Below are 15,533 nucleotides of genomic sequence, written 5' to 3'. Positions count from 1 at the left end.
AGATGTGCGTTGCATGTGGGAAGATCTGCTCAGAAGCACAGAACTGCTGGCACAAAACAACTCTGAGATCTCAGGCTGCAGTGAATGTTGTATTTACAGTTTTCTTTGCAGAAATTAATGCAGTTTCTCTCAATGGGAACGTGCAGCACTAAAAGCACTTATAGAAGCCAAATAATTAGTAATTAGGAAATGCTCCAACTTCTTAATCTTGTTCAGAAAGTTAAATATACAGTTGATTTCCTGGAGTGGTCAGCACCTCCCTAACGCTACAAAGCAAGTGTGTTTTTATAGCCTAGCCTGGTTTTGGATTAGTAGTTACTTATGAAACCCTTGCAGATAAAAAGTAACCATCTGCACTGCAGCCTAGAGCCTCTCGTGTCAATCCCTGCCAGAAGGAAGGAGCGTGGAAATCTCAGTGCCTTCTTTGAGAGTGTCTCAGTTTCCAGATGTGCAGAGACTGGAGCTGGGTACTCCTCTGTGATGTGCCATTGCACAGCTCAGCTTAGTTCTCGCTTGGCTTTTACTGAGTACACTTGGAGCAGATCTTGCATCTTTTGTATGAGACCTGCAGTTCACCTTTGCAGTCAGGCTCCTTGGCTTCATTAGAGTGCTGGGCTTGCCTAAATGCTGCAGTGCTGGTAGCTTTAAAATGACTTGCTAACAACTACTTTCATCTTCAAAGTGTCTGAGAAGCATTGCTTAGGCTTCAGGAGGCTGTGAAATAGGTAAACATTACTTCTGTGTTATAGGAGAGATGGAAGAAGAGGAGGAAAGGAAATTAGAGGAGGGAAGTTGTAGTGAACTGCCTGTGGTAGAATCACCTCATGACAGACCAGTAATTACAGTGCGGCAGTTCCCTTCTCTAATGGGTGCTGTGGAATTTGGGATTAGTGCATGTGTGCTTCCAGGAGTCCAGCTGTCACAGCAGAAAACTAAATGTCTAAGTGAAACACACTGAATGAATACCCTGTAGTAAAACACAAGAAATAGCAGTGAGAGAGTTTAAAATTTGCCACAGGTTAGGGCAAGATATTCTGGAGAAACTACAGAAATAAGGCCTTTATAGCTTTCAGTTTGACCGAGCTTTTTCTCTTGACAGCTGTTTTCCTTTCCCTCTAGATGCTACTTTAACAGTGTTAAAAATCTTGTGGGGCTAGTGGGGGAAGATTCCATTTATGTGTTGTTTTTTTTCTCTTTGATTTCCACCACCAGATGTTCCTCAGAGAGCCAGCCCTGTGGCTGAAACAAGCACAATTGAAATTCACAGAGAAGATCCAGAGGAAGAGCTTGGGATGAGAATAGTGGGGGGTAAGGACACCCCACTAGGAAACATTGTTGTTCAGGAAGTCTTGCGGGATTCTGTCATTGCTGCAGATGGAAGAATAGCACCTGGGGACCATATTCTTGAGGTATGCAACCCTCCTGTCTCATTGCTTGTCTTAACTAAGGGGATAAACAGGCAAAGTCGCCTAGAAGAACTGGGAAATCTCTACAGAGAAGGCTTTTTTTTTTTTTTTTTTTTTTTTTAAAGCACTGATCAGACATGTCTGTCAATAGCATCATCTGTCTCCTGGAAATGAGAAGTAGATTTGAGGACCCCTCTGATCCCTCCAGATTTTTTAATTCATACCATTTTGTGTGAAGTGAAAAGATCTCTATGTCATAAACTGCACCCAGTAGCACCATTTCTCTCCAGTGGATTGTGGTCTAGCTTGGAGGTCGTAGTTGCTTGCTTTACTATGTTGCTTAAGCTGCATTTCCTTAGTGGGCAGGTAGGAAGCTTTAGACCTTACAACTCGAAGTCAACATCACATATATAATGTGAGTAATAAGGAGCACCAGCCTTGTACCATGCTGACCCACGGCCAGACTTAGTTTCCAGATGAATCTGACAAGCCGTTACGCCTCTTGCAGTGTGCTAACCGAGGTGACAGAGCCTTGTCCAAGGCACTGAAACCTACATGCAGGAAGACTGTTAGCACCTTCTGGCTATGGCTGCCCAATCATCTGACAAGCCATAAAGACCTAATTATCCTGTTGGGCTGTGGACGTCAGTAATGAGTGGCAGCCTTGTGAACAAGTGGCCGATTGAATCTCCAAGTTGGTTTCTCATGCAGACCAACAACACAACTTCTGCTTTATCCAAACTGTACGCCTTTCGATCTTGACTGGGCTGTAATTAGAGTAGGTTCCCACACTCAGTAGCCCTGCTGCCATCCTGAAAGAAAGACACTACAATATCTCATGTGGCAAAGTGAAAATCAGCTTCTCAGAGTTACTTTGGTAAAAGTGTGATTAGGGCGACAATTCCAGAAGTTCTGTAGGCTGTGCACTGCTCTCCCAGGTGAGGGGTGGGTAGTCTCCAGTTCAGCTCCTCCAAGAGCATAATGAATGCTGGAAGTCAGTGGAAAGCAGTTCTGCAGTGTCATGATTTAACATCTTGCACTGTCGGGTTTGTTAGCCACGTGAGGGGTCCTATCTCCTCCATGTACTTAGCTATTCACCATCACCGATGGCCTTGATTCATCTGCTTTCTTCTGCATTGCTTTTATAGAAAACTCTGCTCTCTGATGTGCATGAGGAACAGCTGCTTCAGTCACGGCATTGAATAGGGATTGTGCATCCTGTCTCCAGCTTTGTGATGTTCTGCATTGTAGACAGTGCCTAAATTACATAGGTTCTGATTAGGGACTCTGGTTTGTTTGTTTTTCTAGGTGAATGGTGTCAACATCAGCAGTGTGACTCACTGCCAAGCTGTGTCCTTCCTGCGCCACCCAGGTCCTGTTCTCCACCTCATTGTCCTCCAAGAGAAAGGCTTTTCCAATAGGACTGCACAGCAGGACTCCCCTTCTGCTACGAATCAGGAAGTGATCCATGTCACCTTGATAAAGAGAGACCGATCCGAACCCTTGGGAATCAAACTGATCAGGAAGACGGATGAGGCAGGGATTTTTATTCTGGATCTGCTCGAGGGAGGTCTGGCAGCCAAAAATGGGAAACTGAGTCGAAATGACAGAGTCCTGTCTATAAATGGCCAGGATTTGAGGCAAGGAACACCTGAGACTGCCGCACAGATCATCCAGGTAATTTATAATGCGGAGAAATTGTCTGGCTAATGATACTGCAGCTTCCTGCATTGATGGCAGGGCTCCTGCTCTGACCCAGGGGCTAACAGAACATGCTGCAGCAAACTGCCTTCCCTGAAATCTCTTTTTGGGAAAGTAACTGCTCTGCAGATGTGTGGGAAATGCTGCTTCCAAACAAAGATCAACATGAAGAGTGGGAATACATCATGAGTCATCTGACAAGTCTGAAGCGAGGCAGTTGCTAGTGGCACGTCAGCTTAGCCAAGGCAATTGGAATTTCTTTGTGGTGTGGCAGTGTGGAGAGTTTCTTGCAGAATAAGTATTTGTATGCTCTGTGTAGATGCACACATTACAGAAACCAGAACAGATTAGGACAGCTTCTTGTGCTTCCAGCAGTCGAACCGAAGGTGTTTTCCAGACTCCCTCCACACCTCTCCATGCAAACAGCATCTCAGACTAAGAACTTTTTTAAATGCTAAAAAAGGGTAGGAGAAAGGGTGGCTTTTCATTCACAACAGGGATTTGTTCTTATTGCAGCATGCCAAATGTGTTGGTGAACAGAGCAGGCTAGGAGTATTGATTGAGGAACAGGGATTGCTGTGTGTGCAGTAGATGTCACGAAGATCAGTTTTTAAATTGTTTATTTTCCTAGGCACTGACCTCCAGTTTCCATCTGAAGATCCTGACACAATACATCTGATCACATATTGTTTATATCCTGGAAAGGATCCGAGGTCAGCAGAGTGAGGGAGAGCCAGTTCTCTTCCTGCTAATTGGCAAAGGAGAGCACAGTGCAGTGGGAGAATAGAATAGTAACAGCAGGATTCCAGCACTGAGATCTTTCCTTCTACTGTATGTGTGATTCCATACTATGGCCTGTTAGAATTGGTTTTCATTCTTGCTGTTGTATTTCTGTAGTAGCGTGCAAGTGTAACTTCTGTATGAGGAACTTCATCCCACTAAGATCAGTAAGTCTCAGAACTGGCTTCAGTGGCTTTGGGAATTAATTCCTTTTGAAGTGACATTCTGTAGAACTGACATTTTCCCAAACGTTCTTTTCTTCCGAGAGCTTCTTGGTTAAACTTTGTTCTAATTTTGATTGCAAACTGTTTGGAGAAAAGTATTGTGAAGGACCATTTGCACCTATACTGTATATGCACACCCATTTACACTGTACGTAGTGCCCTACTCGGGGATGAAGGGGAAGGCAAATTCCCAAAGCAGGATGCAATATTTACAATATATTTTGTGAAGACACAGATATGTGCAAAATTGCTTTGAGGAAAAAAATTGCATCCTGAAGTGATTTTGGAGATGAGAGACTTAAAGCTTCAGTTTTGTGAAAACCCTGTCCTTTGGTAGTTTAAAAACACACACGGACCAACCAGCTGACTAAATACAACAGAAGCAAAGCAGTTGATGCAGTCCCTCTTCCCAGGCCATGGAATTCACTGCTGCTTGGTGCTGTGGCACCAGAGGAGTGGGGGACGTCCAGTAGTGAGGACTTCTGGACAGCTGTACTTCTCTCATCTGTTACAGGAAACGCCCCAAGCAAGCACAGACGCCTTACGCCAATAGAGTCCTTCACAATAAGGTTTTGTTGGATTAATTCAGTTTCTTTCAGATAGAAGAGCAGTAACAATAGTGAATGCTTTTCCTGTACTTCTGCCAAGGCCAGATATACAGCTGGTTGAGTTTTTAACTGGCAGCAATCTTGGGCAAAAGGTCAGGTCTTCAGGTATTTGGGGGGGAAAACAGATGGAAGAAATGCTTAACAGCAGATGTGGCATATGGGCTGGGAGGAAAGGAGCTATAACAAGTTTCTTTACAGCAGAAGAAAAAGCATCTACTGCTTTTATGATGGTTGTCCATTGTGTGGATCGGTCGTTCTGGCTGTTCATTTTGTATATGCTGCTCTTGTTGCACGTACCAAAGCAAAGGAAGCAATCATCCTCTTTTGCTTGACTTCTAACGGTTTCAGATGTTCTTTTTGCTCCTGGCAGACCAGTGAATCCAGAGTAAACTTCGTAGTCCTGAGGCAGCCAGGTGTGCAGCTGTTGGACCCAGGGGAAGATGGCAGCACGTCAAACAACAGCAGCAGCAGCAGTGGGGGAGGAAGCCCAGTGCACCACCGGAGAAGGCTAGAGCAGAGTCACTACAGACGGAAGTCCAACTACCAGAAGGTAAGCTTGGAAATAACAGCAAAAACACTGGTTACCCTGGTCTGATAGCTCTGTTATGTTAGCTCTGTGACAGCTATTTGTTACGTATAACTGATTGAGTAGCTCCTTTTCTTCTTGAGCTGTTGACAAGCAGCATGTTGGTGGCTGTTGGCACTAGAAAACTCTGCATTTGTCATCTACTGGAAAAAACATGTCAAAATTTCCTCATTTGTTTCTAGTTTTGATGCAGAATTAGTGTTTAATCCCTCCTTGTTTGGAATGGGCCATGGGAAATTCACAGTCCATGAGACACCAGCAGGGCCAGTGGTGGACTTCTTGACGTTCATAAAGCACGGTGTGTTCAGGGTGTCGTGCAGTGATGCTTCTGGTTTGGAGACACAGCTCTGTGACACAGAAGTAGAAGCTACACAGATCACACTGCTGTGACTCGAGTGTTGTATCTGCCATCCATTGAATGTTACAAGAATATCCTGCAAGAGGAGAATTGCCAGTCTTCTGTACCAGGGGAGGTTTGCTCCGTGCTTAGAGCTGCCAGCTGTGGGAGCAAACATTCTAAAACTGCCTAGACTTCTGTGTCTAAATGCCTCTGAAGATTAGTAAGGAACCTACTTCTACCTCCACAGTTTGTTACATCTGCAATTATTTGCAAATTAACAGGGAAATAATAAACTCTGGTATTTAAACTTTAAGTAATACTCATACAGTCATTAGACACATACATTTTCTAGGGATGCTGGCCATCTTTGTCAGCATCTCCAAGTTTGATTTTTTTTTTTTTATATACAGTATCTCAAACAACTCCTACTTGTCTGTTTTATCCATTTATGTTATTGGCTTGAGGAGCAGAAATCAGGATGAGGGGTGATTATAATACAAACAGAGCAAATGTCAAGTTTCCGTATGTCTTTTAAGTCATGAGAAGCAAAATAATTCAGCAGTTACTGATCCCAGTTTAGTAGTAGTCAGAAAGGAGTTGATTGCTTGGTATGAGTGGCCTTGTTCCTTGGTGCAGAACTGTTCTCAGAGTGAGCATCTCTTCACAGCACAAGGAAGCAGGATTGTTGGGAGAGCAGCTGTTTTCCAGACAGGTGTTCCTCAGTCACAGCAGTGTCACACTGGAAATACAGAGTAGTATTTTCACCCATAGCAAGTACAAGAAACTGACTTTGCCATCTAGCAGTATCTAGCATCTAGCCAAATGTTCTGAGTTAAAGAAACATAATGCCTATTTCGTTCTGACTCTGAGCTTTTCGTGTTAATTGCATTAATGAATCTGTGTATTGTATTGTCATTTTATTGTAGGAATTACCTCCAGGATATGTAAGTCATGAAAAGACAGTTGCAATAAAGAAGGAACCAAAGGAATCCCTAGGAATAACAATTGGAGGTGGACGAGATAACAAAAACAAGCTCCCTATATATGTAACAAGTGTACAGCCCATCGGGTGCCTCTTCAGGGATGGCAGAATCAAGCGAGGTAAGGAGACTCTCAGATCCTTTACAGGTTTGGAACTGTTTTTAAGCAGAATTTGGATTTAGATAGTAAAGTGAAATTGGAAGCGGGGTTCTACATGAGACCTTGAGGCAGGAACGTGCTTCAGAGCACAGGTTTTGCAATAATCCCATTTTATTTAATCAACAGGAGATGTACTTTTGAGTATAAATGGCATTGATTTGACTCATCTGAACTACTATGAAGCTGTCTCAGCACTGAAATCTAATGCAGCTTCCCACTCGGTCATACTGAAAGCCCTGGAAATCCTTTTAACAGACCCCACAGATCCCTCTCTAGACATCAAGGAGCGAGGATTCAGCTGGTCTCCCCTCTGGATCACATGGCTTGGATTGCCCAGGTACATTTGTTTAGTGATCTCAGTCACTGAGCTGACTTAACACTAGAAATGAACTTTGTGGGTTGACTTGCCAGTATCCTTGTTAGCTTTAAGGCACAGGAAAGCCTCATCTGCCAGGGAGATCGCAGCACAATGAATGCATAAAGAAGTTCAGCTGTTTCTTACAGCGTTACCCCTTGTTTTTCCACTTTTGCACAGTAACCATGTTTCAGAAGTTTCTGAAATTATTTATTTTTTTCCCTTCTCTAAGAGAAGTGACACAGAAAATGAAGAGCATACATTTTGGAATTTGAGGCACTGACTTGAAATTTATTCAGCATAGACCCAGTCCCTTCTGAAATGCCACTAGCTGAAATCACTGTGTCTCTTTCTGGATGGCATTACAGAGGCCAGCAGGTATCTGCTGCTTTACAATCCCCATTCTGATCATCTCATTCAGAGGAACTCTTTCAGTCTAATTCTTTCTGGCTGTTTTAACTGTGTGATCTCTAATGTGAAGCACAAACCATTCTGAATTGCTGAGTTTCCCTGCTGCAAAGCTTTGGATCATTAACTTAGCAAAGATTTTAGCAGCAGCATGTTACGTTCCATGGTACAGAGCTGAGATGTCAAAAACTTATTTTCTGTCTCCTTTCTGGTGAGATGAACCTCTTGTTTGCTCACTGTTGTGGTTTCATGAAAGTATACTCAGCCAGAAAAGACAGAATCTGTTGTCATTTCAGGTAACTGGAGAGGGATCGTGCAGAAGATGAATGTAGAACAGTAAAGCCAAACCCTTTTGTGGGAAGCTCAGATTATTTATAGCCTTGTTTCTTGAGGCATCTGAAAGAAGAAAGACTAACAAGCCTCTTGTTACGTTACCCTTGTGTTACTTAGCAGCCTGGAAGCGCTCAACAAAACAGCCCAAGGAAGGTGGCTTTGTGTCTCAGGTGACTAACTTGGCTTGTGCTCAGCACAGTCCTCTAGTTTCCTCCTCCCTCCCTCAGAATCAACTCGTCTGTTCTGTGCAGGCCTGCTGTGAACCAGTTCAAGCTGTACCTGGATGGCCCAAACCTGGGTTCGCATTCTCAGCTGCTAGCTTGTTCCTCTTGGGTGCTCCAGGGGCGAAGTACAGCCAGGAAGAACTGGCCATGCCTTCTCCCTTCTTCCTTTTTCCAATTCCTTTGCATGTGTACTGGTTCCCAGCATCACCACCCTTCCTGCTGCAGGGATTGGTGTCCACTCTTTACTCACTGAGAACTTGCCTTCATTTCAAGCGTAGGCTGACATTACTAGCCATGTAATGCATTGCTTGAAATCCTTTTGTGCTGGTAATAATGTTTGCTCCCCCTTCCTTTGCCTGTTAGAAGGTCTCACTCCTGAAGCAGGGAGCAGTGATTTCAGATGCCCTTTCTGCTCTTCAGGCTTCCTTTCTTGCACTGACCTTAAGGAGTCAACAAAATTTTTCTTGTTTCCAGTAGTAAAAATGGCTCCAATTTTTTCTCACCTGCTTGTAGTAAGACCTGGTAGCAGTCAGTGTGGAAGCTTTAAGCTTAGTGTTGATGGCATGTAGAATTTTGGTTATGCTCAGCATTTTTTTTACAGCTACTACTCTGATATAGAAGTCCTTAAATCCTTCTCAGTCAAAGCTTTCATGCTGAAAGACTGGAGTCAAAGTCTGGCTGAGGGCTAGAGAAATGTACTCTGTTGTTGCAACGCTTGAGCCTACAGTGTTTAATTCCAGCCTTGGTTCTTGTGTCTGTGGGTTATTTTCTTTACATCAAATGCTGTCAGGCTGGCATTGAGTGACATGCAGGCTCTGAGCTGTGCAGCCCCAGGAGCCCATCCTGTAGAACTTGGGCTACGTGCCAGGCTACAAGTGCTCAACAGTTTCAGGAGATCACAGCCCTGGTCTTGTATCTTTCTTGGGATGCCAGGTGACAGAATAACAGGAGCACCTTGGTCATAGTCCTCTGAAAGGAAACACTCCATGCTCATAAGGTCGCTTGGATACCACAACATTTGGTGTGTAAGCTTAGGTCAGAGTTTCCACCCTTGCCTGTGGCCATGTGTGCCTGATGAAGATGCAGACATCTGTGCTACTGGAGGGATGAGGTGGGAACACTCTTCTCTCCAGCCTCAGGCAACAGAGCCTGGTGCCTGACATTCTGGCTTTTTTCTCTTGTAATACCACTGTGGGAAACCCTGCTGTCCCCATAGACTTCTACTCTCTCCATTGTTTTGCTAGTAATCTGGTGGTGGGGAGTGTTTCAAGTTAATTATATACTACTAATCACTGCTGTTAGAATGATTATCATGATCACTGTATGTGTCACAGAAGATAGCTTAGGAGCTTCATTTCTTCATAGGATTGTTAAAGACCAGTTACTCATATTGTGAATCTCAAAACATGGTGTTGCGGATTTAATTCACTGCTCTTTGAATCCTGGAGATTGAGTTACTCTCTCTTGCTCTGTATCAGCTTTTGATTCCTGAAACAGCCCCGTGCCACACTAGGCCTGGCTGTTAATGCTCAGGGGTGGAAAAGCAGCATCCCTCTTACTTTGAGATCTATCTGCAGCCAGTCCACAAAGCTGGAGAATTCTGCAGTAACCTTGAGGTGCTCCCTGCTGTGGCCCCACCGGAGCAGCACATTCCACAAAATCTGAGGGGGATGCAGATCTAGCAGGGAGCCTCCCAGAATAAAATCTGCACCTTTACTTTCTGTGATGTCCAAAATATTTTTCTCACGGTCATTTTCCATTACAGTGAACTAATGTTTCTCTTCCTAAAAGCTCCTTTTCAATGGAAATAGATTTCTAGTAAAGAGCTTTTTTCAATTCTTGGAGAATGTGTTCAGTGCTCACTTATGTTTTATGCTGAAGTAGCACTTCTGTTCTCTGGGCTGTTTATCTGCACCAGATGCCATAATGTTTGTCATAGCTCTGTTTGGTTTTTTTATTTGTATACTAGCAGAAGAAAACTGGAGGCACCAGTAAGCTGCAGCTGGGTCTCCCAGCGTTAATGTGTGAGGAACTGGTATGGAAGTAAATTTCTGTTTGAAAGCAGATAATTGGATCTCTGTCTCAGTGAGAAGTTAACTGAGAAGGCTTTTGAACTCTGAAACTCATCTGCAAACTGCTCAAGCAAAGCTCTTGAGGCAAAAACTTTGTAAAGGAGAAGTTCAGCTGCAGGAATAGCTCAGGGGGTGATCAGCAGCAATTCCACGCAGCCTGCTGTTGCCAGAACATTACCTGACTGCCGGCCTGTGCTTCTGCCATGCCTCTTCAGACGCCTTGCAAGGGCCTGGTGTGTGCTTGTGCTGCAAGCTCAGAGCACAAGTCCTGTTAGCACTCCATTACTGTGTTCTCCCTTGCCGTGTGCCTCAGGCTCCCTGGGAGGGCACCTCACTGAGTGAGGCCAGCACTCAAGCGATCTGCTGTCTGCTATCTCACTGTACACAGCAGCCCTGGGTTAGCAATCCCTTCCTGCAGGAAAGGCATTTCGTGCTCCCATGTGGTATGCAGAAGGAATGCTGCCTCACCTCACAGTGCTCACTTGCCATCAGTGAGAGGTGGCTGCTGCATGCCTTCGTTGGACCAAGCTGAATAAAAATCTCAGTTCCCATTGACTGCATGGGGTTTAGCAGTGCTGTTTATAGTTGATGTGGGTTTTGTTCCTTTGCTAGGTAAAATCATTAAGTAATTCTGAAGTGAATTCACGAATTTTTCAGTTCACAAGCACTTTGAGAGCAGTCGTTTTAAAACTCTATGACTACCACTGACAATGTAAGACTTCTAAGAGGCTGTTGTCTTCAGATTTGGTAATCGTCCCGTAACGCACCTTGCACAGAGGGTTGCCTTCAGCCCATAAAATAAGAAAGATGAGGCTGTTGCATAGCTGCACTTCCCCCAAAGGAAAATGTAAACTTCTGGTCAGTTGGCTTTCCTTGAAGCATGTTTACAAACATTGTTTTTGGCTGTGCCTTCTTTGCAGCTACCTTCACTGCTGTCAAGATATTGTCCTTAGCAAAGGCAACCAGGAAAGCTGGGGCTTCAGCATTGTAGGAGGCTTTGAGGAGAGCAAAGGAAACCAGCCCTTCTTCATCAAAACCATCGTGCCTGGGACGCCCGCCTGCCGCAACGCAAGGCTGAAGTGAGTGTGAGCCCTTCTGTGGGCTCGAGGCAGAAGCGTCGTTTCCCTGGAGAGCTTTTACCCTTTTGACTGGCTGAGCTTAAGTTAAGGACTTCTAATCCATAGCTGCACACTTAGGCGGTTAATAGCATTACAAAACCCTGTATTAATGAGTGCTTTTTCTATAAAAGCATAACCACCTACTAAAGGGAATTAAATGTGGTATTTTAAAAGGCTGTAAAGGCTTTAATTGAGTAATTAAGAAGAACTAGAAAGGGGATGTTCCAGATTAACCATAGAGGCTTCTGAGTTAAAAACAAAACAAAGAAAAGAAAAAAAAAAAACAAAAACACCTGAATTATGAAGACTGTCTCAGTGCAAGTAGGAAAAGCCCTCCTGTAGAGAAAATGGAAGGTAGCCTTGCTGCCCTGTCAGTAATGCAGCAGGCAAAGTGGTGAGTAGTCTGCATTACCTCCAGGATCCACCAGAACCAGCTCTTCCACAAGCATGCAGCAGGCTGCAAGTGCAATACTGTTACAGGCTGCTCTCTGGCAGGGGGGCAGTTTCAGTTCAGTGAGTCAGGCTTTGCTACCCTGGGAAGCATGAAAGAATAGAGCTGGTCAGAGCCCTGGTGGGGGCCTGGGGCCAGCTGGGCATCCTGTTTTAGTGCCTGGGGAGCCCTGTAAGATAGAGGGAAGGGCAGGGGCTTGCTCTGGCATCTCATCCCAATGCAGCTGAGCTGTACAGCCACATGGAGGGTATCGGGGTGTGCTGTGGTTGGATGATGCAGGCAGCCTGAGAAACCTATTGGATCAAGCTACAGAGTGAGAGAATGCCTCAGCCTGTGAGCATTTCTCTTGGCCCAGCCCTCTACCGCCAAGCCAGCCAGTTACACTCCTGTGCACAGCACTGTCTTCCTCCCCCTGCTCTCAGGTTCAGGACAGCAGTCATTTCTCTGTTTGTGTCTGTTCTCTTTTTGCCCTTTACCTAAGAGTCATTTCAGTAAAGAATTTATGATCTTGGTATGGGGTGGAGTAGGTGATCTTGGTGTCCAAGGTTACAATGTGAATGAATTTACTTATGATGAGCTCATTTTTTGTCTTTCTGATTAGGTGTGGAGATGAAATAGTGGCAGTAAATGGCGTACCAGCAGTTGGAATGAGCAACTCAGAACTAATCCCAATGCTGAAGGAGCAAAAGAACAAAGTGACGCTTACTGTGGTATCCTGGCCAGGGAGCCTTGTGTGAAAGCTGTGACAAATCATGCAGCAGCCTTAAGGATCATCCTTGGTATCAGATATTTGCTGACCACCACGCTGAGCTGAACATGACAAGCTGAGGGAATGCTGAACTCTTGCTGTACAGCACACTGTGTCATGACAATGATTTTCACTTCATTTTTGGAGAACACATTTCTTTACTGCGTGGAGGTTGCCACTGACTGATTGTTAGATTGAAGATAACAGTGACTCAGAACACTTGTAGCTTCTTGGACTCAATAGAGCTTTTAGTAGTGGTGTTGCAGTGCTTCTCTACGACTCACCCATCTTTGCTATTTAGTTTCAGAACTCCTCTTTCCATTTAATGTTTGGACCAGATTAAAACAGATGTGACTGGCCTGTTTCCCCTACTAGTCCATGAATACCACTTGGCTGCTGCTCTCTACCTTACTGCCATACTGGACACTGAATCATTTTATATGTTTATAAAAGCCACTAATAAAACTGTGGGGATGCAGTCCAATTAAGCAGGTCTTGTAGCCCACAGCTTTATGTTCTTAGGCTGCTTCCACCTACTGAATGTTTTTATACATCAAAGAAGTTTGCAGCTGAAGAGCTGCCAACTCAGCATGGCAGGGCTGCGTTGACTCCTATGACGGTCCTATCACCAGGTAGCAGAGATGAGGAACTTGGGTAGTTTTTTATCAATTTCCTCAGCTTGATGTCTCTGGTTTTAAGACCTGATGAGTGACCAGCTTTTCCCAAAGAAGGCAGATGGCTAAGAAAGCAGGTTTGTTGATGAGAAGCTGTTTGTCTTCTAGTTTCCCAGTGTTGAGAGGCAGAGCTGAGGCAGCAGGGACAAGATGTGCTCGCAGTTCTGTCACTGCTGTAAGAAATTGCAGCGTGCTGTGTTGGAATCTCCAGGATAGGATACCTCAGTTCCAACACACTGTGTAGGTTAGAATGAAAGAAATGAAGTCCCAGCAGGTTGGTTTGACCTCCAACCTGTTAAATTCCTACCTGGAAACAAACTACTTGAAGCAATTCCATTTTTTTTTTTTTTTAAGTTGCTAATTAGCAGTATAAGAAACAGATCTTTCTCACATCAGAGATCTCTCTGTGCTGTTTCTGCTGTACCTTTTATGGAACCAGCTCAGACTGTAAGATTAATCAAAGGAGTCTCTTCTGTAAAATGCTACCTAGAATGAATGTTTTAATTCCTTGTAGTAGCAAACAGACTGCAGGTATGTGCCCATCATCCTCAGCAATGCTTTTCTTAGGGCTGGCTATTGGTAATTGGCTCTTAGAGCAGAGTAGACCTGTTTCTTGCTAGATGATTGAGCTGTTTACACACCAAGTGACTTCACTTCCTCTGGCTGTTAGCTGAAGGCAGAATACAGCAGGCCCTTTTATCAGAGCCTGTTGTACAGAAATGGCTTAAGATCCATTTGTCTCAAAAGCTCCCCTGGCACATGGTGTGGCCTCTCCATTTGGCCAATAAATGCAGCTACTGTCTTAAACAGCAGAAAGAATGGGATCAGCTGTTGCTGCTAGCTAACAGTGAGAGTGAAATGATGCTGAAGTCAGAAACATGCCTGTGGAAAACAAGTCACTTGAACTGCATCTGACAGAAAAGAAGGTGAAGCACTTTGGTCTCCTTCCTGTCATGACAGAGAATCTGTGCCCAGTATGGAACAGTAAATACTTACATAGGTGGAAAGAGGGCAATTCCTACTGGGTTGTAACAAATGGGGCTTGTATAAAGGATGGTAGGAAAAGGCCATGCAGAGGGTGGTCAGACCGTTAAAATGAAGGGTATGCTGCAGAAGTCAGCATGACTTTTACTATTATCCATCTCGTTTCAAGGTGCCTTTAACTTCACCAAAATGTCCTCATAATTAAGTACTGATTGCAATATCAGCTTGTTAATAGATGTTGAATTTGTTTTGATGCCTTTATAAATTATTCTAATATTACTGAAAGCCAACATGGATTATGGGTGTGTTTTTCTTTTTTCTTTACCCTCGTGCACATCTTTGCCCTTTTCTTTACCCTCTTGCACATCTCCCAGAACAAGTCATCTCAACGTCTCAACCAGCTTAAAGAAGCTGACCTTGCCAGGAGTTTGTGCAGGTGACTTCTGCTTCTCCTGGGAGAGGAGCTGGATTACCCAGAAATGCACTGTGACTGGAGAAAGAAGAACAAAACCAACTCCCACATGCTCTTTTCCCTTAGCTATCTCACTGGTGCTTGTGGGGCTCAGAACTGGATGGACTGAAAAAGCCAGCCTAAGGAATAAAAGCTTTATGCAATGAGGCTTAACTCCCTGATCTCTTGGGAATATTAGAGTCACCATTCATTAGCTCCAGAAAACGTGACATGAAACTTGCAGCAGTTACTTGACATAAGCAAAGATTATTTCCAAAGCTCCATCTTTATCAATCTCTAATACATCAAAGGCAAACATTTCACCTCTATTTATTGTGCTAGAATAAAACTGTGAGCACCGCTAGCATCAGTGAAAGGCCTGAGTCTGTCTTTAGGAGGACATTCACCAACATACACGAGGAAGGAACTGGCAGCAGTAACTCTTCAAAAGAGGATTCTCTACTTTCCTCCCCCCTTTCATGACACCACCGTGAAAGCCAGGTGCAGCAGGATGCAGACTGGATGTGATCACTCTTAATTACACCCATTTAAAGGTTGGGCAGCTTCTGCCACCTCCACAAACACAGGAAGAGAGAAGGGGCAGAGATGCAGGGTGGTTCTGTACACCCCTGGACCTGAGTGCAGAAATGGAGAAGGAACTGCCTGGGGGCTAAACTCTACACTTACCTTAGCGTGAAATTCTACTGACAAGCACTTTCCCCTGATTCAAGAAAGGCAAAAACCAGCTCAGCCAGGTCTGGGGGCCACTGCCTGCCATTTCCCTCAGTGCCCCAGTGATTTCACAGATCGTGTTCTGGAAAAAAAAAAATCAGATTTCCTAATTACAGAGCACAAGCTTGCTCTGGAGGCACCAGCAAGGATCCCTGGTGCTTCTCTCTCTTCCATGCTCCCCAGCAGCGCAGGAGCACG

General features: G+C 44.4%; 1 protein-coding gene across 6 annotated transcripts in view; it reads left to right on the top strand.

Annotated features, from left to right (window-relative positions):
* LOC122183078 (ligand of Numb protein X 2-like) overlaps positions 1 to 14,442 on the top strand; it is a 29,699-nt gene extending 15,257 nt beyond the window's left edge. For all 6 annotated transcript variants that reach the window (XM_042876836.1, XM_042876834.1, XM_042876832.1 and 3 more), the window contains exons 4-10: positions 1,213 to 1,409; positions 2,715 to 3,083; positions 5,090 to 5,269; positions 6,572 to 6,746; positions 6,912 to 7,122; positions 11,098 to 11,256; positions 12,348 to 14,442. In XM_042876836.1, coding sequence (XP_042732770.1) covers positions 1,213 to 1,409; positions 2,715 to 3,083; positions 5,090 to 5,269; positions 6,572 to 6,746; positions 6,912 to 7,122; positions 11,098 to 11,256; positions 12,348 to 12,483 — 1,427 coding nt within the window. In that variant the 3' untranslated portion in view covers positions 12,484 to 14,442. The remainder of the gene's footprint in view (positions 1 to 1,212; positions 1,410 to 2,714; positions 3,084 to 5,089; positions 5,270 to 6,571; positions 6,747 to 6,911; positions 7,123 to 11,097; positions 11,257 to 12,347) is intronic.
* Positions 14,443 to 15,533: the final 1,091 nt, after the last annotated feature.

This window comes from Lagopus leucura, unplaced genomic scaffold, assembly GCF_019238085.1.
Source record: "Lagopus leucura isolate 7727_CA_CO unplaced genomic scaffold, USGS_WTPT01 Super-Scaffold_100016, whole genome shotgun sequence".
Taxonomy (NCBI): Eukaryota; Metazoa; Chordata; class Aves; order Galliformes; family Phasianidae; genus Lagopus; species Lagopus leucura.
Note: the sequence above shows the minus strand (reverse complement) of the source record. Positions and strands in the feature narration are given on the sequence as shown.